At 47.0% G+C, this 24,361-nt stretch overlaps 1 protein-coding gene across 2 annotated transcripts in view; it reads right to left on the bottom strand.

Moving 5' to 3' along the window:
• Window positions 1–24,361, bottom strand: part of spef1 (sperm flagellar 1) — a 45,874-nt gene that overhangs the window by 13,019 nt on the left and 8,494 nt on the right. For both annotated transcript variants that reach the window (XM_078530766.1, XM_078530767.1), the window contains exons 4-6: window positions 15,857–15,899; window positions 14,370–14,433; window positions 121–217 (exon numbers count right to left, since the gene is read on the bottom strand). In XM_078530766.1, coding sequence (XP_078386892.1) covers window positions 121–217; window positions 14,370–14,433; window positions 15,857–15,899 — 204 coding nt within the window. The remainder of the gene's footprint in view (window positions 1–120; window positions 218–14,369; window positions 14,434–15,856; window positions 15,900–24,361) is intronic.

Here is a 24,361-nt window from a genome sequence, read left to right as displayed (position 1 = left end):
CTTGGGGATTCTCACAGTGCTCCACAATTTAGAGACCAGATTCCATGGTGAAAGTTCCTACAATTGAACATTATTTCGCGGAATGAGCCAAAATTAGACTATTTTCATTACTCTACCTACCTCCACAGTTTCACGAAGTGCTAACAAAGCTTGTTCTTTTTCCTCTAATAAGAAACGGATTTCGGGATCCAGATGGGAATACTGCTCACAAAATGATCTAAGATGGACAAAATGGAGATGGGTCATTCAAAAGGAAACATGTTCACTGAGCTGCCTTCCTGTAATAATACTTTAATGCAAAACTCTGTACTTTAACACCACATTTTACAAACAAAAGACAAACAAGTGTAAAGAATGCTCGTCGATGTGAAGCTAGTACAAAAGGTTGGTGCAAATTGAAGCCAAGTTCACGAATTTGCATTGGAATAAAAAAAGGTATTCAGCTCACAGACCCTAGGTAGCCATTTTTAATATATTTAAGTGTACACGTTGTCCAGAATTAGAGCTTTTTGATCACGTTTTGTCAATATTGATGGAAAATTGGATGTGGGTGTTTTTACAGGTGAACCTCAGACAACCATGTTTTTTTGTGTTTGTGGTGCAGATAATGTTTTGCAGCAACAGGATGCTCAGGAATAGATTGTTTTCAAACCTTCATCCTAGCAGCTTAATAATATAAATTCACCTACACCTAGTTTACAACATATTATATTTAAAATGTGGAGGTCTTGTGGTGCACTGGGTAGTGTGCCTCCCTCTGAGCCAGAGCTCCGGGTCCAAGTGCCACTCCAGGGCTTGATGGCCATGGAAGGCGCGTTCACAACATGGCCAAACAGGTTGAGTATCAACTTGTAAAACCTTCCGACATATGCCATTGGCGGGTGGTAAGAGTGGGAGAGGTTGCTGGTCAGCCATGTAAGGAAAAGAAATTGGAGCCTCTACCATCACTATGCGTAGTTCCAGGCTACAATATTCATGTAAAAGTGTACGTTGCCACAGCAGCAGAAGTTGGTGTAGATCAGGTTGTTGCCAACAGCATGGGGCTTGATCCCCAATCTGGCTGGAATGGATTTTGGACCTGCCTCCTTGCCTAACCATGGTGGAGATTGTGGTGCTGTTGGCTGGCCCTGCCTTCGGACAGAGAACTGATGACGATATTTAAAACACGTTCCAAAGTACACATTATACAACATAAATGCTAATAATATTGATCATCACTTGGTACCTCATGCCATATATTTGACAACCGCACTTATTTATATTGATACAGACCTCATTGTTAGATTTTTAATTGTAGCCAAGTTCCCAATTCTTCATCATCCTCAATTAGCTTTTCTGCTTTCCTGTCATCTCCCTTCAGACTTAATCTTCTTGAACGCTCCTTAGTGTTTTAGCTTTTCTAATCTTCCTGGTTGCAGATTTAATGATTGTAAAATTTTACTGCAGTCACTTATTCATCTCTCTCTCTCCATTTATATATATGTGAGTATTTGTGTGCATCTTTGATTTTTATTTCTTGAGACAAGTTGTAGTAGCTAGTGATAAATTATAGCAAATAGCTGGTGATTAATGCATTTAACAAAACTGTTCAAAATAAATTGCACATTGGGCCATTGTGCACAAATGAGTGAGCTGATTGTGCCATTGAATTTTCCTATATCATAGCACTTGTAAAGTGCTTGAATGAATATATTCTAATACTAAATATTATTAGCTGTTTTCTCCTGATTTATTCCCTTTAGTCCCCAACCCTTCCAACCGCAACCTTCTCTCTGTGCCAAGTGCTTTTGGTCTTGAGCTTAAACATTGCAGCAACCTACTTGACCTTGGACATCTTGGCACCCATGCATTTGTAATTTCAGGAAGCTGTGGATGGGACAATTGGCCAATCTTCCCCTCCTTAGCACAAGAAAACTGAGGCCAGCTATATGTTATTATTTATGGTTGTTTCCTGTTTATTTTGTAGGGCCTGATAGCATCCTCATTTTATTTTATTTTTGTTATTTCTCGGCTATCCTTCCCTTATTCTTTTGCTCTTGAAGTCACTGATATCAGGGTCTGGTTCCATGGGCCATGCCACCACTCCCCTCACACAGGTTGCTGTTTTTCACACACGATGGCCATATATTGCAGATCAGAAAAACACACAACGTAAGAATCGATCATAATGGGGAAGAATGCAAAAATACCGTTGGATTACTGCATGAAGATCATGTAGCAGAAATACAGTTCTGGGCTCTATAATTACTGCAAAATTATTGCACTGTCATAATACTTGCAGTTTGCCATTGCCTTGTGATAATATTGCCTACTTGATTCCTACTTATTTTATAATAGCTCTGACACCCATGGAAATGTTCTTGACATAGGACACTCCCTCCTTCAGATAGCATGCCTTAAGATGTTGGCAACCATAGACTTCCATTGGATTGGTCCATGATTATGCTTGGCAAAGTACTGCAGTGGTTTGACGTTGTCTTCTGCAGTATGGCTGACCAGGAAACTCCCCCACCCTTAACGCCTACTGTCAGGCATATTGGAAGGATTTATAGGCTGATAATCAGCCAGTTTGACCAGTTATAAATACACCTTCCGTGGCCATCATGTCCTGAAGTGGGACTTGAACCCAGAGCTTCTGGCTCAGAGATAGGGATGCTGCCCACTGCCCACAGGACCTCCTGACATAGGATACCTGTCCAATACAAATTAAACAAATGGTCACAATCTCTCCATCTGTTTTCGTGCAAGAGAAGCTGGCTGGCAAAAGCAGGGAGAGGTCCCAGACCAGGGATGGAGTGGCCCACATTGGCCCCTCACTCACTTTGAGGAGCATGCCATTACACTGATTGGTGAGGATGTGGACCCTGCCTGCGGTGACGGTGAGGTCAGCGGCCAACACCCTCGTGAAAAAAGTACATTATCATCAGCTCCATCAGGGTGGTTCAGAAACAGCAAAAGCCATAAAATCATAAAAACAGGAAGCTATAAGCCACATGTAAAATATGTGTGAAGTACCTCTTTCCATCACTAAGTTGTATTTTACTGATTATCACGCACTAAATATTGCAATGGTATTGGGTGGAATCGTCCCAGGTTTGCAGTGTGTGTGTGTGTCAGTGGGTGGGAAAAAGGAAGTTTATCTGCTGGCCGCAGTGGAGGGTTTTTGCGCTGTATCAGCCCAATCCCGTCTCATTAATCATGCATTCCTGGGAAACATGCTGTTTCACCGGAGGCGGCCTCCGATTTTCCCACCACGCCGTCACCTCGCTGCTTCCTCAAGCTGGGCACCATAGTTAAAGTAAAGCCACATGCACACCTCTCAGTGCTTCCAGCCCAGGACTGCAGCACAGAAGACATGCAAGGCGAGACAGAAAGGCAAGAAGACTGCTGCCCCTCCCGATTCAGTGACGTGTCCCTGGGAGAACTTTTGGATGCCGTGGAGGCCCATTGTGATGTCCTCTACACTGACTCTGGGTGAATGCCAGCAAGCAAGGTCACCAGTCCTGCATGGGAGGCAGTGGCATCAATGCCCTGCAAAAGAGAGCCATCCAGTGCAGAAAGAGGGTGAATGGCCTCATCCGTTCTGCCAGGGTGAGTCACTCTTCTCATCACTCTCAACTCACACACTCACAAACCACAGGGATCCCATACCTCAAAACCAAAACCACTAACTCTCTCACACACCCCCACATCTCCATCAGGCTCATATCCTCTGGAGCTCACATCCTCATCCTGGCCGTGGCTCCACTCACCACTCAAACATTCCACACAGCGCCATGTGTCCTGCTCACATTCCCTCCAACTGTTTTCATGCAGGAGGAGCTGGCTGGCAACAGCAGGGAGAGGTCCCAGGCTGGGGGTGGAGTGGCCTACATTAGTCCCCTCAGTCACTTTGAGGAGCGTGCCATTGCACTGACTGGTGAGGATGTGGACCCTGCCTGTGGCAACGGTGAGTTTGGCGGCGACGGTGAGTTTGGCGGTGAACACCCAGGTGAGGATCCTGCAACCCATCATCCCCGTCTCAATGCAACTGTGAGTGCTCTCTCTCTTGCTTTGGACTCTGCTGCCATGCACTAACCACCACTACTTTGGTTCACAGGGAGCTCTGCCAAGCAACCGACACCCTCAGCCAGCCAGTCCCTGCTCCATCCAGGTCCTCACCTCCAGCCAAGAGGACACCTCCTCCAGTGAAGAGCTGGAAATAAGCAGCTTGGAAGACTCGTCACAGCGCTTACCCACACCCTGCACTAGCGCAGAGACACACACCTACCGAGGACACACCTACTGTAGAGAATCTGATGGCCACCGCATGGACACGTGTCCGAAGCAGGAGGAAGTAGGTTCAGCTGAGATCCCTGACACTCGGAGGACTGCTGGGGAAGAAGCATCTGTGAGGGTTGAGTCAGATGATGAGTCTCTGGATTCGGCCCCCCAACTCATCATGGAGAGTCAGCAGAAGGTGGGGAAACATCACACAGAGCTGTTGGAAGCCCTCAACAGATTGGCATGTGATTTGTCCAACTGCTCTCCAAAGTGCATGGATGGGGATCTCCATGGGAAGGATGGTGGGTGCCATGGAGACCCTGGTCCACCAAAATGTAGAGATGCGCGCAGACCTGCACTCCATTGCGGTGAGTTCCTGGAGTGGCAATGGGAGAGGGAAACGGGGCACCTCAACATCCCTCCAGGTGCTCCTTCCCTTCAAGGAGTCAGGCTGGGCCCTCGGGCACCTAAAGGGAGGAGGAGTGGCAGCTGGACACCTCTGGGTTATCCACTCAGGAATCTCAGAGGCTGTCCTCTCCCTCCAAGTCCTCTTTGCCTGTGACCCCCTCAAACTCATCCTCTGTCCCCCAGAGGGAGCAGCTGGCCCACAGGAGGACAGCCAAATCAAGCCAGGGCCCCCAAGCCTCAGCTCTCCAGAGGACCCACATCAAAGTCATCAGAGGCAACTGGCCCAACCATTGTCCAGTCTCCACCCCTGCTGCGGATGTCAGGGCAGCACCTAGAAGAAGTGTTAGGCCTAGAAAAGTTAAGAATTTCTGACCATAAGTGGCTGCACAGGTGAACACATTTTGTCACTTTATAATCTGAAAATATATTCATTTTTACTGAATAACATGTAAGGGTGTCTATCAGCTTCATTTACAGGCTTCGCAAACCCTCCCCCTACATAACAGCCCACCCAACCCCCACTAGCAGTTCAGCTGCACGTAGCCGGCCCACGAGTGATTCTGGAGGGAGAAGTGTGTGTGTGGCAGGGCCTGTTGGAGCCTCGTGCAAGAACTCTCCCACGCACGCAGGTCCTTCCTCCATCACACTCATCTCAATGTTCCTAGCATTTTCAATGCTGCCTGCTGGGAATCTGAGCTGATCTACATCTCCGCCCAGCCACCGATCGCATTCCCATGCAGCACCTGTCATCGCCCACCACGAGGCTCCGCTCACTCTCGATTTGGCAACATGGTACTGGTGAAGTATATCTTTAGCTCTCCCATCCTTTCCCTTCCTCCAGTCACCCATGTCCTCTCCCCCTAACCCTAACCCCCCGACATCATCATCTACCTCCCCACCGTCACCTACCAGCCAGACCCCTTTGCTCTCCAGATGTCCAGGTGAATGTGCACGTTCCCTACCTTCCTGAGAATCCCACCCTCATCTACATTGACATCCCCGACCTCCTCCTTCCCACTCCAGGTGCCTGCCTCAGAGTCCCCACCAACCACACTTGCTGTCCCTTCTACCGCTACCGTCGCACTCTCACCCTCCCACCCTACCGGCTCACTCTTCCCTCTGTCATTCTCACCAATCCCTCCTACCACGCCCACCCTCATTTCACTCCCCAGGGGGCAGTCATTGAACTCTAAAGACGTTCAACTGGGCATCCACCCACCTTTATCCCTTCCTCCACCCTTACTCCTTCTTCCGCCTTTATCCTTCCTCCCCCCGGACACCTTCCTCCCCCCGGACACCTTCCTCCTCGCGCGCGGGCTCCTTCCTCCTCGCGCGCGGGCTCCTTCCTCCCCGCGCGCGGGCTCCTTCCTCCCCGCGCGCGGGCTCCTTCCTCCTCGCGCGCGGGCTCCTTCCTCCCCGCGCGCGGGCTCCTTCCTCCCCGCGCGCGGGCTCCTTCCTCCCCGCGCGCGGGCTCCTTCCTCCCCGCGCGGACTCCTTCCTCCCCGCGCGGGCTCCTTCCTCCCCGCGCGGGCTCCTTCCTCCCCGCGCGGACTCCTTCCTCCCCGCGCGGACTCCTTCCTCCCCGCGCGGACTCCTTCCTCCCCACACGGACTCCTTCCTCCTGGACTCCCGGCGGGGGCGGGGGGGTAAAACTCCAAGAAGTATGACTAATGGGAAACAAAGCAGCAGGTTAGCGTGTGTGTGTGGGGGGGTGGGGGGTGGATTCAGCTTCATGTAAAATTATGAAAAAACTGAAAAGGAGAGCCCAGGAGAGACTATTAAAGTCTCCAGAACACAAAATAGGACAGAGTGTTTGGAAAGGGCTAGAAATCTAACTTCAAGCACATCAGATAAAGGGACAACAATGAGAAAAGGGGACGGGAAAAACAGGACTGAAGGTGTTGTATCTGAATGCACGCAGTATACGAAATAAGGTAAATGAGCTTGTGGCGCAGATTGAAATTGGCAGGTATGATGTGGTGGGCATCACGGAGACATGGCTGCAAGGGGATCAGGACTGGGAGCTAAATATCCAAGGATATACATCCTATCGAAAAGATAGGCAGGTTGGCAGAGGGGGTGGGGTTGCTTTGTTAGTAAGAAATGAAATTAAATCGATAGCAAGAAATGATGTAGGGTCAGATGATGTAGAATCTGTGTGGGTAGAGTTGAGGAACCACAAAGGTAAAAAAAACCATAATGGGAGTTATGTACAGGCCTCCCAGTAGTCAGGATGTGGGGCACAAGATACACCAGGAGATAGAAAAGGCGTGTAAGAAAGGCAAGGTTACAATGATCATGGGGGATTTCAATATGCAGGTAGACTGGGAAAATCAGGTTGGTAATGGATCCCAAGAAAAGGAATTTGTGGAATGTCTACGAGATGGCTTTTTGGAGCAGCTTGTGGTGGAGCCCACTAGGGAACAGGCAATTCTAGATTTAGTGATGTGTAATGAGGCAGATTTGATAAGGGAGCTTAAGGTGAAAGAACCCTTAGGAGGAAGTGACCATAATATGATAGAATTTACCCTGCGATTTGAGAGAAAAAAGCTGGAATCAGATGTAACGGTATTACAGTTGAATAAAGGCAACTACAGAGGCATGAGGGAGGAGCTGGCCAGCATTGACTGGGAGATGAGCCTAGCAGGAAAGACAGTGGAACAGCAATGGCAGGAGTTTCTGGGAGTAATTTGGGAGACACAGCAAAAATTCATACCTAGGAAGAAGAAGCATACTAAAGGGAGGATGAGGCAACCATGGCTGACAAGGGAAGTCAGGGACAGCATAAAAGCTAAAGAGAAAGTATACAATGCGGCGAAGAGCAGTGGGAAACCAGGGGATTGGGAAGCCTACAAAGACCGACAGAGGACAACTAAAAAAGAAATAAGGAGGGAGAAGATTAAATATGAGGGTAAACTAGCCAGTAATATAAAAGAAGATTGCAATAGTTTTTTTAGATATATAAAAGGTAAGAGAGAGGCAAAAGTGGACATTGGGCCGCTGAAAAATGACGCTAGAGAAGTAGTAGAGGGGAACAAAGAAATGGCGAAGGAACTGAATAGGTACTTTGCGTCAGTCTTCACAGTGGAAGACACAAGTGACATCCCCAAAGTTCAAGAGAGTCGGGGGGCAGAGGTGAGTATGGTGGCCATTACCAAGGAGAAGGTGCTAGGAAAACTGAAAGGTCTGAAGGTGGATAAATCACCTGGACCAGATGGATTACACCCCAGAGTTCTGAAGGAGATAGCTGAAGAGATAGTGGAGGCGTTGGTGGTGATCTTTCAGGAATCACTGGAGTCAGGGAGGGTCTCAGAGGACTGGAAAATCACTAATGTAACCCCCCTGTTTAAGAAGGGAGTGAGGCAAAAGACTGGAAATTACAGGCCGATTAGCCTGACCTTGGTCATTGGTTAGATTTTAGAGTCCATTATTAAGGATGAGATTTCAGAATACTTGGAAGTGCATGGTAAAATCGGGCAAAGTCAGCATGGTTTCATCAAGGGGAGATCATGCCTGACAAATCTGTTAGAATTCTTTGAGGAGGTAACGAGTAGGTTAGACAAAGGAGAGCCAATGGATGTGATCTACTTGGACTTCCAGAAGGCCTTTGACAAGGTGCCGCACAGGAGGCTGCTCAGTAAGATAAGAGCCCACCGTATTAGAGGCAAGGTACTAGCATGGATAGAAGACTGGCTGTCTGGCAGGAGGCAGAGAGTGGGGATAAGGGGGTCCTTCTCAGTATGGCGGCCGGTGACTAGTGGAGTTCCGCAGGGGTCAGTGTTGGGACCACAACTTTTCACTTTATACATTAATGATCTAGATGAAGGAACTGAGGGCATCCTGGCTAAGTTTGCAGATGATACAAAGATAGGTGGAGGGACAGGTAGTATTGAGGAGGCGGGGAGGCTGCAGAAGGATTTGGACAGGTTAGGAGAATGGGCAAAGAAGAGGCAGATGGAATACAACGTGGGCAAGTGTGAGGTCATGCACTTTGGTAGGAAGAATAGAGGCATAGACTATTTTCTAAATTGGGAGAGAATTCAGAAATCTGGAGTGCAAAGGGACTTGGGAGTCCTAGTCCAGGATTCTCTTAAGGTTAATTTGCAGGTTGAGTCGGTAGTTAGGAAGGCAAATGCAATGTTGGCATTTATTTCGAGAGGACTAGAATATAAAAGCAGGGATGTGCTGCTGAGGCTTTATAAGGCTCTGGTCAGACCGCATTTAAAATATTGTGAGCAATTTTGGGCCCCATATCTCAGGAAGGATGTGCTGGCCCTGGAGAGGGTCCAGAGGAGGTTCACGAGAATGATCCCAGGAATGAAAGGCTTAACATATGAGGAACGTTTGAGGACTCTGGGTCTATACTCGATGGAGTTTAGAAAGATGAGGGGGGATCTGATTGAAACTTACAGAATACTGAAAGGCCTGGATAGAGTGGACGTGGGGAAGATGTTTCCATTAGTAGGAGAGACTAGGACCCGAGGGCACAGCCTCAGAGTAAAGGGAAGACCTTTTAGAACAGAGATGAGGAGAAACTTCTTTAGCCAGAGAGTGGTGAATCTATGGAATTCATTGCCACAGAAGGCTGTGGAGACCAGGTCATTGAGCTTATTTAAGACCGAGATAGATAGGTTCTTGATTGGTAAGGGGATCAAAGGTTACGGGGATAAGGCGGGAGAATGGGGTTGAGAAACTTATCAGCCATGATCGAATGGCGGAGCAGACTCGATGGGCCGAATGGCCTAATTTCTGCTCCTATGTCTTATGTCTTATGGACTCCTTCCTCCCCACGTGGACTCCTTCCTCCCCCTGGAGTCCTTCCTCCCCATGTGGACTCATTCCTCCCCACGCGGACCCCTTCCTTCCCACGTGGAATCCTTCCTCCCCACGCGGTCTCCTTCCTCCCCACACGAACTCCTTCCTCCCCCTGGACTCCATCCCCTCTGCGAACTCCTTCACCCCCTCCGAATTCTTTCTCTTACACCTTCCTTCCCACTTACACCTGTCTCCAGTTGCCGTATTCTCCCCCGTTACACCCTCCTCTCCCCGTACCCTCTCCCCACCCCAACCTCACCCCACCACCACCGTCGCTCCCTCCCTCCCAACCTCACCCCCTCCAGTACACCATCTTCTTCCAGTCAAACCTACTCTCTCCCACTCACAGCTGGACCTTCCTCTCCACCCCCTTGAAGATCATCCATAATAGACCATAGCTCAAGCAGACTCTCTACAGTGACCTTTCACCTTCTGTGCGCTGCTTTGCGGCAGAGCCATGTCCATATAAATCCACCCAGCATGTGATGCATATGTTCCTCCAGGGTCCAGTTGCTGCAGGGCTCCAGAATCTTCTGCTCCTTGGTAAGTCCCAACTTCTGCACATCACACGTGTCAAGACATGTTCTGCACCAACGTGTTTTCCCACCGATGTGGGCGGTAAATTTGACGTGGGGGGATGATTCCGGCGAGCAGGGCTTATAACGATATGCAGATGTGTTAAAATGGCGTTCCCAATGTCCGGCTGTGGGAAAGGCATCCCGCCATTGACGGACGGAGTAGACGATCGCAAACTGGTTTCGCCACAGCGTGAAACTGATTTTTGGCCTTCCTGTCTATTGTCCGCTCACGCCCGCCATGACCCCTGATGCCAACAGGCGTGGAAAATTCTGCCCATTGTTACTGGTGATGGATTGAATGTTACATATGATCTGAAATTCTAATTACTTTCATTGCCTAATCCAACTAGTTTATGTATTAAGCTAAAATAATGTGACAATATACCTCTAAAATTTAAATTGAAACTTGTGATTTCACATTGCTTTTCTTCTGTAATCAAGAAGGGGCACTCTGATTGTTAACAACTATTGCAACCCTCCCAAAAAAAAACAGTTTACAATGGTTTCACAATCAGTAATATTTATTGAAACTTATTTCTGTAAGAAAAGTGGGCAAATTTAAAAAATGCTCAAAGTGTAGAATTACTATGGAAAAATGTTCCTAATTTTTATCTGCAGCTATAATGCTTGAACAGTAATAATATATAAAAGCTGGTAAATAAATTATTTTTAAAATCTGCATATGATGGAAATACACAAGAGGCCACAGCATCTCTGAAGAGATGAGAGTGATTATGACATTTTGAATGTGAACCCCTTCATCAGAACTGATCATAAAAAGATAAACAAGTATCTTAGTAAGATTGGAAAAGCAGTGCCAAATATTCAAGAGCAAGCAGGGGAGAATGAACAGATAGGGCAATCAACGCAAGAGTCAATGGGGTGAAATTCAACTTTGGTGGGCAGCATAAAGAAGTGGTAGTGGATGGGCTGCCCATCACACACCCCACCTCATTTTGTTTTCCCCTGTGGATAGGAAAATTGGATAGCGATCTGCTACTGACTGTTTTGTGCACCCTCCCCCATTTCTGATCACGTGCCACTGGGTGTAATTGACACAATGCCAGTATCACTGCTGAACAGCACTTCATATGACTTGAGCAAAATATATATGTAAGGAGGACAATGGCAGATCAAATTTAATGATAAGTATAAATTATAAATATAAGTGTAAAGCACTGCACATTAGCAGAAAAAAGTGGGTAACACAAATAGTTCATGAATGGTGTTAAAATAGCTAAGGGAGAAGTCGAAAGAGGTTTAGCAGACTTAATAGACTTCATACCCAACACATCCAATCAATGCAGCGCAGCAATCAACAAAGTTATCAGAATTTCAACTAAATAGCCAAAACAGTAGAAGTTGTGACCAACCATATAATGTTCCGGTCAGTTCAGTTTGACAAGAAGTAAGTGCAGGAGGCAGTGCCGAGAAGAGCCATAAATCCAGTCTCTATTGTTAGGGGACTGAGTTACGAAGAAGCCTGAAAATATCTGGACCTTTCAGTCCTTCAGGAGGCATGTGAGAAAGTGATTTTATAGAGATATTTAAATAGCTAAAGGAGCAGAAAAAGCAAACTAAATATTATTTTAAATTGACTTTCAAATGTAGGACAAGGGACGTAAAACTAGTTCAAACCAGTATAAAATGTGAATTTTCTCACAGTGATCACTACAAAGAATGGAGTTACATAAAGGCTATGAAACCATTTAAGAAACAATCAGATACTGGAACAGGGGAATTATTGGGTTTTTCTGGACAAATGAATTAAGATGGATCAAATCGTGTTCCCTATCTATAATTATCTTATGAATGAAGATTCATGATGGATTTGCATTCATTATTATACAGGATGAACTACATTATGGACACTTCTTTCTTCCATATGATCTGTTGAACTTTATAACACCTATAACACATAACAGAACAATATGAAACATGGCCCTGGAATTTCATTGACTCTTTTTGAAGAGGCTACTTTGGAGAGCATAGAGGTAATAGGGCTGGATTAAGCTCTCAACATCAAGGTTATTCCTATCCTATTCTTATGACTTCACTTCCAACCATACACACAGAAACATGGACAAGCACAAAACCATCACACATGAGTAGAATGGGTAGAATTTTCCACTCAGCGTGTGGGTGCATGCCCGACATGCTCGAGCGTGACATAGCGCGCGATGACATCGGGCAAGCGGCCCGATGTTATTGCGCATTCACGCGATATTTTGGTTGGCGGGCGCGCGTGAGAGTCGACAATGCGCCCGCCAACATTTAAGAGGCCTATTAAGGCCATTAAAGTAGCAACTGATGGTGATTTTTCGCTGCCCGTCTAATGGTACAGTTGGCGGGCAGACGAATCGGCCAGGCGGCCTTTGCATTTTTGAGGAAACCTCATCCATGGGCGGGGTGAGCTTTCCGTGATTAACCTTTTAAAAACTAAAAGGTTTTCATCATCCATATGTTGAGGTGTCTCATTCTGACGCGTGGACACTTTTTCCGGATTTTAAATTCTGTTTTTATTGATTTTAAATTTGTCAGCTCCCTGAGGCGGCTCTCAGCTTTCAGGGAGCTTTCCTTCCGCGTTCCCCCATGCCCGCGCTGACTTCGGCGCTCGCCCTCCTCCCGCCCTCACAACGGCAACGGCAGGGCTGTGACTTTCAGCGCGCCTTTCACGCTGGTTGCCTGTTAATTGGCTAGCCAGCGTGAAATTGCAGTCGGGGGCTGATCGCGGGTGGCAGTCCATTCCCCGCCCGTTCCTGGTCCCGCCTACTCGAAAACTCTGCCCAATGTAATCACTCATTGAGGGTGTCTCTTCGAGCTAGCATTATCGGTTTTATAGGCCCGGAAAAACAGATTACCAGTGCTGCAGGTGGGCCTGAGCAATCAAGCACATTGCAGTGTGCCTCATCATTTATACTGTCTGTCACAAATGCCAGCACAGCTACACCCATATCAGAGAAGAACAGAAATCTCCACAGTGAAAAGAGAGGAAGATCATGTGTGGGTGGCAGGAATAATATAAGAACCAGCTGGCCGGAAGACCAGCTCATTTCCTTCCTCATAGCAGTGATTAAAAATTACAACCTCATAGGTTCTTATTATAAATGCATAAAAGACATCTACTGAATGGACAGGATTGTTTGCGGTAGTTATTTTGAGTCTATCCAAAATATAAAGGAAGAACAATTGCCTTTATATATTGCCTTTTATGTCTTTGAGATATTCCAAAGTGTGCTACAGCCAATGAGTTATTTTTGAGGTATGATCACTACTGTAATATTAACACTTGCGCAGTCAATCTGCACAAATCAAGCTCTCCGAAACAATGAGAGAAATGACCAGTTGATTTGCTTTCGTGCTGTTGGTTGATGGATGAGTATTGGCTGGAAAACCGGGAGAACGCCCTGCTCTTCTTTTAAGTGTGACCAGAGAAACAAACATTCCTCTGAAGAGCAATAGGGTCAGTGCTAAAAAAAGAGTACTGAATGGCTTTAGCTCAGCCTGCAAACATGTTTAAACAGGTTTATTCTGAAGCTTGCAGTGCGTACAGAACTTTGACAACCAAGAAAACATGTTGAGGGAAAATTTGCTCACGTAGTGCCACTTTAGGTTGCACTACACAAACTTATATCTGTTTCCCAGGGGCAATAACACGGGATGCTAACTGCCTGGGTTTCCTCATTGATATCATTGAAGAATGTGGCACGGGCCAAGTCGAGAGTGTCTTGAAGCACTGCCTGCCCCAGGGAATTGATATAGTGGCTCGAAGCGACACTATGTGGACAGGTTTTTTGCTGAGTGTTTGTGCTGATCGCAGCTAAAGATGCAAACACTGGGAAGCGGATAACTTTCTCGCGTTTTCAACATTTAAGTACTCACAGATCACATCCAGCATAAGGTCAATGCAGGCTAAAACTCTCTCTATTTCCCCAACAAGGTTACCTCAATCAGAAGACCCAAAATAAAACATTACAATATTTCTATATCCCATGCTCATTATTCTGAGGATTGACAACTTAGTAAATGATAAATTGCAAATAAGATCATTTTCTTCTTTACTTGGAGCTGGATTGAAACTGCCAAAATATATTTAGGACCCAGACAGATAACTGTACATAGGTGATCGGGGCTAGAATCAAACTTAAAATGAGAAAAGACAATTGTTCAAACTTTCTCTCCAATTATGCAGAATCTTAGAGGGTGAACACAAAGATAGAATTAAAATGTTTACAGGCTACCTATTCTATTGACTGTGAATTGGTGATGGGTAGCCTTAATCAATATGAACTGGAACTAAGTTACCTCTGCTTTTGATTGTTGCACCACATTTCTGCTTGGGGTTGATGCATGTTGGGTGGTGCATAATCTAGAAAACAAAAAGAATAGCTTTGTGCAGAATGTGTACTACATTTTGCCTTAATTGTAACAGTACATGGCAAACACACATAGGAAGATAATGCAGCGCTAGTTTCCTAAATATTAAGCACTCCTGGTTACCTGCAATGTAGGTTTTGCATTGTAGTTTTAGTATTGCATAGAGCATTGCACTTGTAACATTTTAGTAGGTAAGTGAATAAGCATGTGAAAAAAATGTATTATTGAGCCATTGCAGCAGTTTAAAAGATTCAAGTAAATTAGTCAGATGTCACTACTGGCTTTCAGCTTAACCAGTGTGAGATCATTACTTCTGGCAGAGTTAGACCCTGTTGGTTAATATTCCAGGAAATCTTGTTCATTTGCATTTCATTTGTCAGCGCAATAATAGAGGAATTAGCAACAAACATTAGGTCCTGCAAAGGTTAAATGCACAGCCGAAGACAAACTCAAAGGCAGAAGGGATGACAGTATGCAACTTTCACAGCTGATGGAGTTGCAACATTTCCTTTACATCAGTGCTAAGCTACACAATATTACAAAATATGATGACGTTACTGTAACGTCTTAATTGGGAGGGTGATGGGCTATATGAAAGATGGAATCCCACTATTAATTCCAATTTGAAAAATCACTAACATGTTTTAGACATCAATTTCTGTTTGAATAAAGTTTCTGCTGTGGACATCCCTGAAGAATTACTCTCGATGATGTACAGAATTATAATATTTAAATGTTACCATATGCTCTCCCAAAACCTCCAGAGAACTCCTATCATAATCCGGCGCTTCCAAGGAAAACATTTAAACTTCCATTAGTGTTGAGCCAATCTCCCCTAACGATCCATGCAGGGGTACCATAGGCATCAATACATCTTCCGGCACCATTCACTTTATTTAAGTAGCAACTCACCAAGCTCCCTTTGACACAATTCCCATTCCATAAGCTCTAGGCCCAATAAGGACAACGGCAGCAATGTTCTCCTGTCTTGGATATTAACTGCGGGTTGTTGCAGGTTCAAAATCATGATGTTCTCTAACCTACACTGTCATGTCAACAATATTACCACTAGAACTGCAGCTAGGAGGGGGGCCATCACAACTTTTCTGGGTAACTAATGAGGACAATAAATACAGTTTTACACAGACCCCCAGAACAAGAGAACACATTGATCGATTATTCAGAGGATCCAGAAGTTCCTTCTTCAACACAATATTGCTGGCTCAAGGTTTAGTTTTGTAGCAGGCAACAGAGGTAGTTTTAAAAAAAAATCCCCAATTGCTGCATTATCATAAAATGCTTCACTTATGTCTATAGTCAACATATCTGTTCTAATGCAAATAATACAAATCAGTATACTTTATTTCAAGTGGCTGTGCAACCCAATAATTAGTAAATGCAGGAAAGCCACTTACCTAAAAAGCTCTTGTCAGCACCAATACTGTAATGTTCCATATCCTGTCAACACATAAGGAAAGTATTTATTCAAATATTAGACAAAATAAATGTAATATATTCAAATTTGTTTAGTGGCTCCACAAGCATTTACTTCACAAGCATTTACTTCAGGGTGCTGTTGTATATTATGGGGAAGAATTTGGTCAGGCTCATCTGCTAAAGGTTACACCATTTCCCCAGGATTTGTGTGGATCTTCTGCTGGAGTTACAGTGGCAGATCAGGAGGGCTCTCGATGAAATCAGTGGCATATTGATTACGCCTATGCTTCATAACTGAATAATACAAAGCTGATTGTCTCATTCTCATCAGGGAATGGCTATTTATGCCATCCGCTACATGGGATAACTAATGACATTTAATATTAGAGAATAGCTCCCTGAGATTATTGTTAAATGCTGAATTATAATACTAAAACAGGGAGACAGCATTTGCTGCAGCAGCCAGGTGAACTTCGTAACAATTCTATGTGTGCAAATTTGTGCAAATGTAATTGTTTCCAAGTTAGTATTTGTCTGCTTTTTAGCTAATAACTTGGTAAGTGACTGGGGAAGGGCAATATTGGGCAATGGCAGCAAAATTGCTTTGAGATGTATCCAGAAATAAGCTCCCTTTCAATAGCTGGAGGCCATATTTAATTATCCCTTCTGGATCCAATAGTCATGCTTGAGGTGGCTCTGCCCTTAAAGGCATGACTGTAAACTAAGTACTCTGGCACTGTGCATCACCTCCAAAGGCAGCTCTGTTCACATTGCACGTTTGCTGCTGACTTCAGGACGTGCTGTCAGCAGCAATTTGCAAATATAAACCCCAATAAATCCCACCACATCTTGGAATCTTAACACACAGCAGCCTAATAGGCAATAAAAGCAGAAAATGCTGGGAACACACAGCAGATCAATCAGCGTCTATAAAGAAAAAAGACAAGTTAACCTTTCAGGTGCATACTAATAATAGTTCTAAGGGTACAAGCCTGAAATTTTAACTTGCCATCACAGGACAAAGCAGCCCGCTTGATTGGCAACACATCCACAAACATTCACTCCCTCCACCACCGACGCACAGTGGCAGCAGTGGGTATCATCTGCAAGATGCACTGCAGGAATTCACCAAGGCTCCTTAGACAGCATCTTCCAAACCCATGACCACTACCATCTAGAAGGACAAGGGCAGCAGATAGATGGGAACGCCACCACCTGGGAGTTCCCCTCCAAGTCACTCACCATCCTGACTTGGAAATATATCACCGTTCCTTCACTGTCACTGGGTCAAAATCCTGGAACTCCCTCCCTAACAGCACTGTGGGTGTACCTACATCACATGGACTGCAGCAGTTCAAGAAGGCAGCTCACCACCACCTTCTCAAGGGCAACTAGGGATGGGCAATAAATGCTGGCCCAGCCAGCGAAGCCCACATCCCATGAATGAATTAAAAAAAAATTGGTTTTTTTTGCTCACAAAGAATAGTTTTGATATACTGAACTGAAGCAGATCAGACCGAAATAATAGGAAAACTATAGTGCAAAGAAGTTTTATCTTTGACAGGCTTATATTACAAAATGATTAGATACTGGGAAGGGACTATAAAAATTGAAATGACATGATAAATGCAAGGAGTCAGCTTGAGTAGTATATGGAGATAAATACTGATAAAGACTAATTCTGTGGCCCTGCACTCTAAGTTGGGAACCAGGCCTGCAGTGTGCAAGAATTCAGCTACAACATTGTACCCTATCTCTGACCTGCGCTCTTTCCATGCATGGCTTCTTTACTGGGAAGAAAGGATTATGGAATTGCCCCTATTATTTAGTTAATCTCTTATGATGGGTATCACGGAATCACAGAACTGTTATCTCAGAAGGAGGCAATTTGGCCCACTGTGTATGCTGGGGCTCTCTGAATGAGCAACTCACCTAGTGTCATTCCCCCACCTTCTCCCTGTAACCCTGCACATTCTTCCTTTTCAGAGAAGAGTCCAATTCCCTTTTGAATGCTTCAATTGAACCTGCCTCCACCACACTCTCAGGCAGTGCGTTCCAACCCTAACCACTCGCTGCGTAAAAAAGTTTCTCCTCATATCACGTTTGCTTCTTTTACTAATTACTTTAAATCTGTGGCCTCTCGTTCTTGATCCTTCCATGAGTGGAAACAGTTTCTCCCTATTTACTCAGTCCAGACGCCTCATGATTTTGAATACAAAAATCCATTAGCTGCTGTCGTATTTGAACACACGTCCCGAGAAATTTAACCTTGGTCCCTGGATGACTAACCCAGTGATGTTACTACCATGCTACCATCTCCCGCTGAAATAAATAAATTGTGAGGTGGTTAACTCCAATATATTAGGGTATAAATTCCAATCATTGAACTTCATGCTCAAATATTTAATATGTTTATATTACATTCATGTGTACATCACTTTTAATACACACATTATCCAATTTGCATAATGCCTAATGAAACTATTTGAAACTAGAATGTAGTCAAAGCAAATTAATCACTTGGGTGTGAAGTTTGCTGATCAGAACTTCTACCCTATGGCTTTTTACAATAAAATGAGGATGAAGGCAACAGGCACTGACACAGGCATTTAACTTCAAAAGGATCCTTGTCAGGTTTATGCTCCAGAACCACTTTAGGTAGAAAGGTTCCTAAAATATCTGAGGCTCCTGTCACTGTGAAATCCAACTGTAGTGTGGGCAGATTCCAGAACCCTGGCAGCAGCAGATAACCAACTGTGCGCATGGAAAGTCACAAAAATCTAGTTTATTTTATGGTCACGAGACATTCTCCAACAGCTGTGCCTCCAACTGGGAAACTGCTGCGCTGCTGTGTGTAGGCAGGCTGAGCATTCAGTTTGATCACACCCAGATGTATTGCTGGTAAATGCTGCAGGAAGCAGCACTTTGTATTGCTGTTCCACACCACTGCCTCTGGTGAGGTGAAGGAAGGCCACCTCTACAACAATAACATCAGGTTGCATTTATATAGCATCATTAATGTAATGAAGTGTACCAAGATGCTTCACAGGAGCGTTATCAAACAAAATTTGACACCGAGCCACATTGGGAGATATTAGGAGAGGTGACCAAAAGTTTAGTCGATTAGGGTTTTAAGGAGCATCTTAAAGGAAGACAGAGCGGTAGAAAGTTAGAGAGGCTGAGAGAGGGAATATCGGAGCTGAGGACCTAGGCAGCTGAAGATACAGTTGCCAATGTTGGAGTGATGAAAATCATTTCAAGTGTGTCTTGGTACTTCTGGAGTCAGTGGCAATGCTTCATTTACATTTGACAGTGTTGCTGTCAAAATGAGGTCTGTCACCAATGGTATCAATGTAAAATAAATACGCTATAAAGTAAATAATGTTGTGTAAGTCTAGCAGGATAGAAACTGTTAATTGTCTCTGGTTTCTAGGTAACCGTTTAACAACTGAATAACAATTAGGTAAAATGCTTGAAATCAAATGGAATTAGAACAATAACTGAAATGAAGCGTCTGAGTTGCTTCCTTGGCTCAGTGTCTTGCCTCTGTGTCAGAAAGTTGTGGATTCAAGTTCCACTCTAGAGGTGTAGTCTAGGCTGGTACTGGGGGACTGCTGCATTGTCAGTGGCACTGCCTTTTGGATGAGATGGTAAACAGAGGTCGTGCCTGCCAGATCCTCTGGCATTACATGAAGAAGAGCAGGGGTGTTCTCCCAAAGCTATTCCTCAATCAACCAATGCCCCAAAAACAAGCTCATTGGTCATTTGTCTCAATGCTGTTTGTGGAACTTGGATGTGAACAAAATTGGTCGCCAAGTTTCCTTACATTGCAACAATGGATGGAATGTGACGTGCCTGCTGGCGCCGGGCGTGATCGGTGGCGTGAACGGACAATATGGTGTGATTGGTTTTACAATGGTGGGAAACCATTTTGCACTAGTCTGCTCAGCCCGCCGACAGCGGGCCTCCTTTCCTGCCACCAGACGTTGGAACCTCATTGTAATACATCAGCGCATCATTATCAGGCCAGCCCAATGGAATTGTCCATCCGTGTTGGCAGGAAAGCATGCCAATGTGTTTCACAACAGCGCATAAGCGGCGTGCACTTTGAGGGGAGGTGAATACACAGTAGCGTTGTTCAGCGCTCACCAGGGTCGCCTGTCGTACTTCAAACTTGAGGGGTGCTAGGGGGTTGGGGTTAAGAGCAGCCCTGCCGTTGAGGTGACTTGTGGTGGTGGTGGTGGGGTGGTGGGGGGGTCGCGAGGGTAGTCCTGCCTTTGAGGCAATTTGGGGGTGGGGTGGGGGGCAAGGCCCTGCTATTGAATATAGCACACATGCATTCGGGGTGGGGGGTAGGGTGGGTGAGGGAAGTGACCACACATTAGGGAAATCTGTAGAAAGTGACCATTCCTCTGCGACCCAGACAGTTCAGGCGCAGCCACATTGATATGATAGGAGTCGGGCTTCTAGCATCTGCCCACTCAAGTGCTCCAAAGATTTTCACCCCCACCCCCGCCCCCCCAGCACAGACTGCAAAGTCGTGAGCATTTTAGCGGATGGCAGAATGACTGCACACTTTGTACAATCTCCTCGCTAATGCTGGCCCTGCAGCAGTCACTGCTCACAGCCCCTTGCAATGTCAGCATATTGGTTTGAACCAGTCTCCCCCATGGTTCAAGCTAACAGTGCAGCCTTGCAGTGTGGGTTAGGAGAAGGCCTGCACCTGAATTGAGAGCACAGCATGCAGTCCAGTGGGCAAAGCTGCCTCCAATTGGTCGGGTGGAATGGGGCTTCGGGCAGCCATGCAATGCACTGATCTCTGGCCATCCAAGTGGTGGCCAGCACTCTCTGGGAATCGTTAAGGGGCCTTCACACTTAACCAGGACGGGTTCTTAGTACGGCCATGCTAACCCATGTGTCTCTCTCTTCCATCCTACAGGGGAGCTACATCAGGATCATGAAACCTGGTGAACTAGCTGTATGCCTGATGGTCTACAGAGCACGAAGACAATGGAGGAGAGAGCAACTGAGGCACCTGGCTGCGCAGAGGCAGGAGCAGCAACCCCAGGAAGAAGTGGCGTCTGGGGTTCCCGCACACACCGCCGAAGACCCACTGCGAGCCATCGCTGGTCAGCACCTAGCAACACCCAGGGTCAATAGACATCGCCTTTCACTCCTGCAGGTGACCAAGAACCAGTGTCGCCGATGACTGTGCATTAACCAGGGAACTGGTCGCTCACATTGCCAGCTATTGCAGGACTTGCCACCAAGGGGACATGGAGGGCATCCACTGCCAGTGGCCGAGAAAGTGCCTGCGGTGCTCAATTCCTATGCCAGTGGCTCCTTTCAGGGCTGCACAGGTGATCTCTGTGGTATCTCACAAGCCTCCACTCACAAACGCATTCAGGAGGTCTCGAATGCCATCTTTGTGATGGCACAAATCTTTGTGCATTTTGCCCGGGACCAGGACAGCCAGGATGCAAGAGCGATTGGATTCACCCAGATTCCGGGTTTCACACAGTTGCAGGGTGCTATTGACTGCACTCAGGTGGCCCTCAGGTCTCTGTCGCTACACATGGTGGACTACATCAACCGCAAGGGATTACATTCGCTGAATGTGCAGCTGGTGTGCGACCACCAGAAACGCATCCTGCAGGTCTGTGCACAGTTTCCAGGGAGTGTGCACAACACCGACATCCTCAGTCGGTCATAGTTCCCTGAAGTCTTCCAGGGTCCACAAAAGCTACAGGGATGGCTCCTTGGGGACAAGGGCTACCCACAGCGAGTGTGGCCGATGATACCCGTGCGGCAGCCTCAGACAGCAATGGAGCGAAGGAATAATGAGGCTCATGCTGCAGCTCGCAACTTGGTGGAGCAGACCATCAGGATGCTGAAGATGCGGTTCCAGTGCCTGGACCGGCCTGGTGGAGCCCTGCAATACAGGCCGCAGAGGGAGTCACGCATCATCATCATTTGCTGCGCCCTTTACAACCTGGCGCTCCAATGGGGAGAGGAGCTGGCTGAGGAGGAAATGGAGGAGCTGCATGTCTCCTCCGATAAGGAGGACGCCGATGGGGATGAGAGTGAGGAAGTCCTCAGAGGCGTTGATGACGGGGCTGAGGCCCTCGCACTGGCCAGACGAGGCAGGCACACTCGGGAGGCCCTCATAGCTGCTAGATTTGTGGAGGATGATGACAGCATGCAGTGAGGCAATCCCATAGATACTCACATCGCATCTGTGAACCTATGACTCCAGTCTGGCTTATGGGAGTGCGAATACGCTCTGTGAGAATGCTCCTGTCATGGAGATGCAGTGGAGGCCCTAATAGTCACTCGACTGTAGGAGGATGATCACAACATGCAGTGAGGACACGCCATAGATCTTCACATAGCCTCTGAGAATGTCTGACTCCTGTCTGGCTGAGGGCAGCTCGCTTGTGCTCTGTGATTAGAGTCATATCATAGAGACGCAGCCATGAAACGTTAGAAGTATCTGATCCTTTGTCCGCCTTCAGCACCTGAGCCCTTCAGAAGCACAGCATCAGTGGTCACAGATGCTGAAGAGATGGGGGCCAGCCCCTCCTTAAAGGTGCTGAGAGCACACGGAGAGAATGAGAGAACTCTGTGGCACCTTCCCACTACATTCTGGTGGCAATGACCAGCACCGCCGAGGTGCAGGCATCAGTAATGTTTCCAGGGAGTGTGAGGCTGGACCATCACTGTGGTCTGAAGGCTGCGCAGAGCACAGGGAAGAGACCCTGGACTGAGACATCTGCCTTTATCATGTTTAGAAAGGTTTCACAACTGAGTAATAAGAACACTGCTCATCAGAACAAGGAGCCATAGACAGGCTGACATTCTTAGAAGTTTATTGACAATAATGAACAGTTTGTACAAGTGATCAACACCCATGGCCAGCCTGGGCAGCTAATTCTCCTTAACCTTCCTAACTCTGCCGCTACGACTTGGTGCTCCCCGGACATCCACAACGGAGGTAGAGGCAGCCTGCTGACCAGCCTGTGATGACCTTTGTGGGCATCCTCTGGAGGGCCAAGACTTGGAGGGCCTCGGCCTGCTTTCAGGGTCCTGCTGGGTGGCAGTGGCACCCTCCTTGGCTTGTGGAGCTGGAGCTGCTGAGGTCACAGGAAGAGGGGAATCACTCTCAGTGTCACCTGGATGGACGGGCCCAGAGTGTGCACCTGCTGATCCTCCTCCCTATGGGTGCCCAGGGGCCCCAGGCTGACTCCATGAGGGGCAGGGGTAGCTGGAGTGAGATCGAGCTGCCAGGCATCCCTCTCACGCACACTGTTGGAGACCAACTATGGCATCAGCGATGGAGTTGAGCCCGCACTCAACTGTGGGTGCAGGAGTGAAGTCCTGGACCAAAGTCTCCATGGCAGCCACCATCCTACCTGTGTTGACCTCGGTGCGTTGGCATGCCGGCGCTATCACCTCAGGGTGAAGAAGGACGGACTCCTCCATTGTTGCGTTGCAATCTGAAGAGTGCAGCGGACATCACTTCCTGGTGTTCCTGAGCTTGTCTTTGCAGCTCCAGCAAGTGTGACATGACCGAGTCCAGAGGCTCATCATCTGACTCGGACTAAGCAAATTTCTGGCCTCCAGCAGTCCTCCGAGTGCTGGAAACCTGGGAAGTCCCTGCCTCCACCTGCTGTGGATCAGACAGTGTGATGTGCTCACCAGATTGTGATCCCGGGGCTATTCTAAAGCTAGGTCCCACTGAGGTGTGTGTCTCTGCGCTGGTGGAGGGTGTGGGTGAGCGCTGTGATGGGACTTCAGGGAGGGTGCCTTCAGATTCCTCTTCAGAGGTTTCTTCGGGGCTTGATTGGAGGCCCTGGGTTGTTGGCTCCGTCAGCTGCTTGGCAGATGTGCCTGTGAAAGCGAGGAGAGATAAATAGTGCATGGCAGTGGCCTGTGAAACAGGACACATCACTCACAGCATGGCTGTCTGATGTGTGTTGCACTACTGGACCCTCACTTGGTAGAGCATTGCCGACCTCACTGTCAGCACAGGACCGGTCCGGATCATCACTGGCCAGCTGGATGGCTCTGCTTTCAAAGTCCATGAGGAGCTTGATTTCTGGCATTCCTCCCCCAGTCTACGACCTCTCTCCCTCTTGTTGTTTGCCAGCTTGTCCTGCATGAATAGAGATGGAGAAAGTGTAGGTAGGACGCCTGCCAGGCCAGATGCTAAGTATGCCTGTGCTGTGTGGGTGGTGAATGGTCCCACAGACAGGATGAGGGTGAGGACAGTGAGTGTGAGAAAGTGAATGGTGATGTCCCTTGAACTGACAGTGAGTGAGAGCCCTGTGGGTGTGTGATGGGTTTATGAATGTGTGAGTTGAGAGTGATGAGAAGAGTGACTTACCCTGGCGGAATGGAGAAGATCATTCATTCTCTTGCAGCACTGGGTGGCTGTCCTCTTTTTCAGGGCGTTGGCGCTGACCATCACTGCCACCGCCTCC

This window comes from Cetorhinus maximus, chromosome 27 (genome assembly GCF_964194155.1).
Source record: "Cetorhinus maximus chromosome 27, sCetMax3.hap1.1, whole genome shotgun sequence".
NCBI classification, from domain to species: Eukaryota; Metazoa; Chordata; class Chondrichthyes; order Lamniformes; family Cetorhinidae; genus Cetorhinus; species Cetorhinus maximus.
This window is presented reverse-complemented; position numbering and strand designations above follow the sequence as displayed.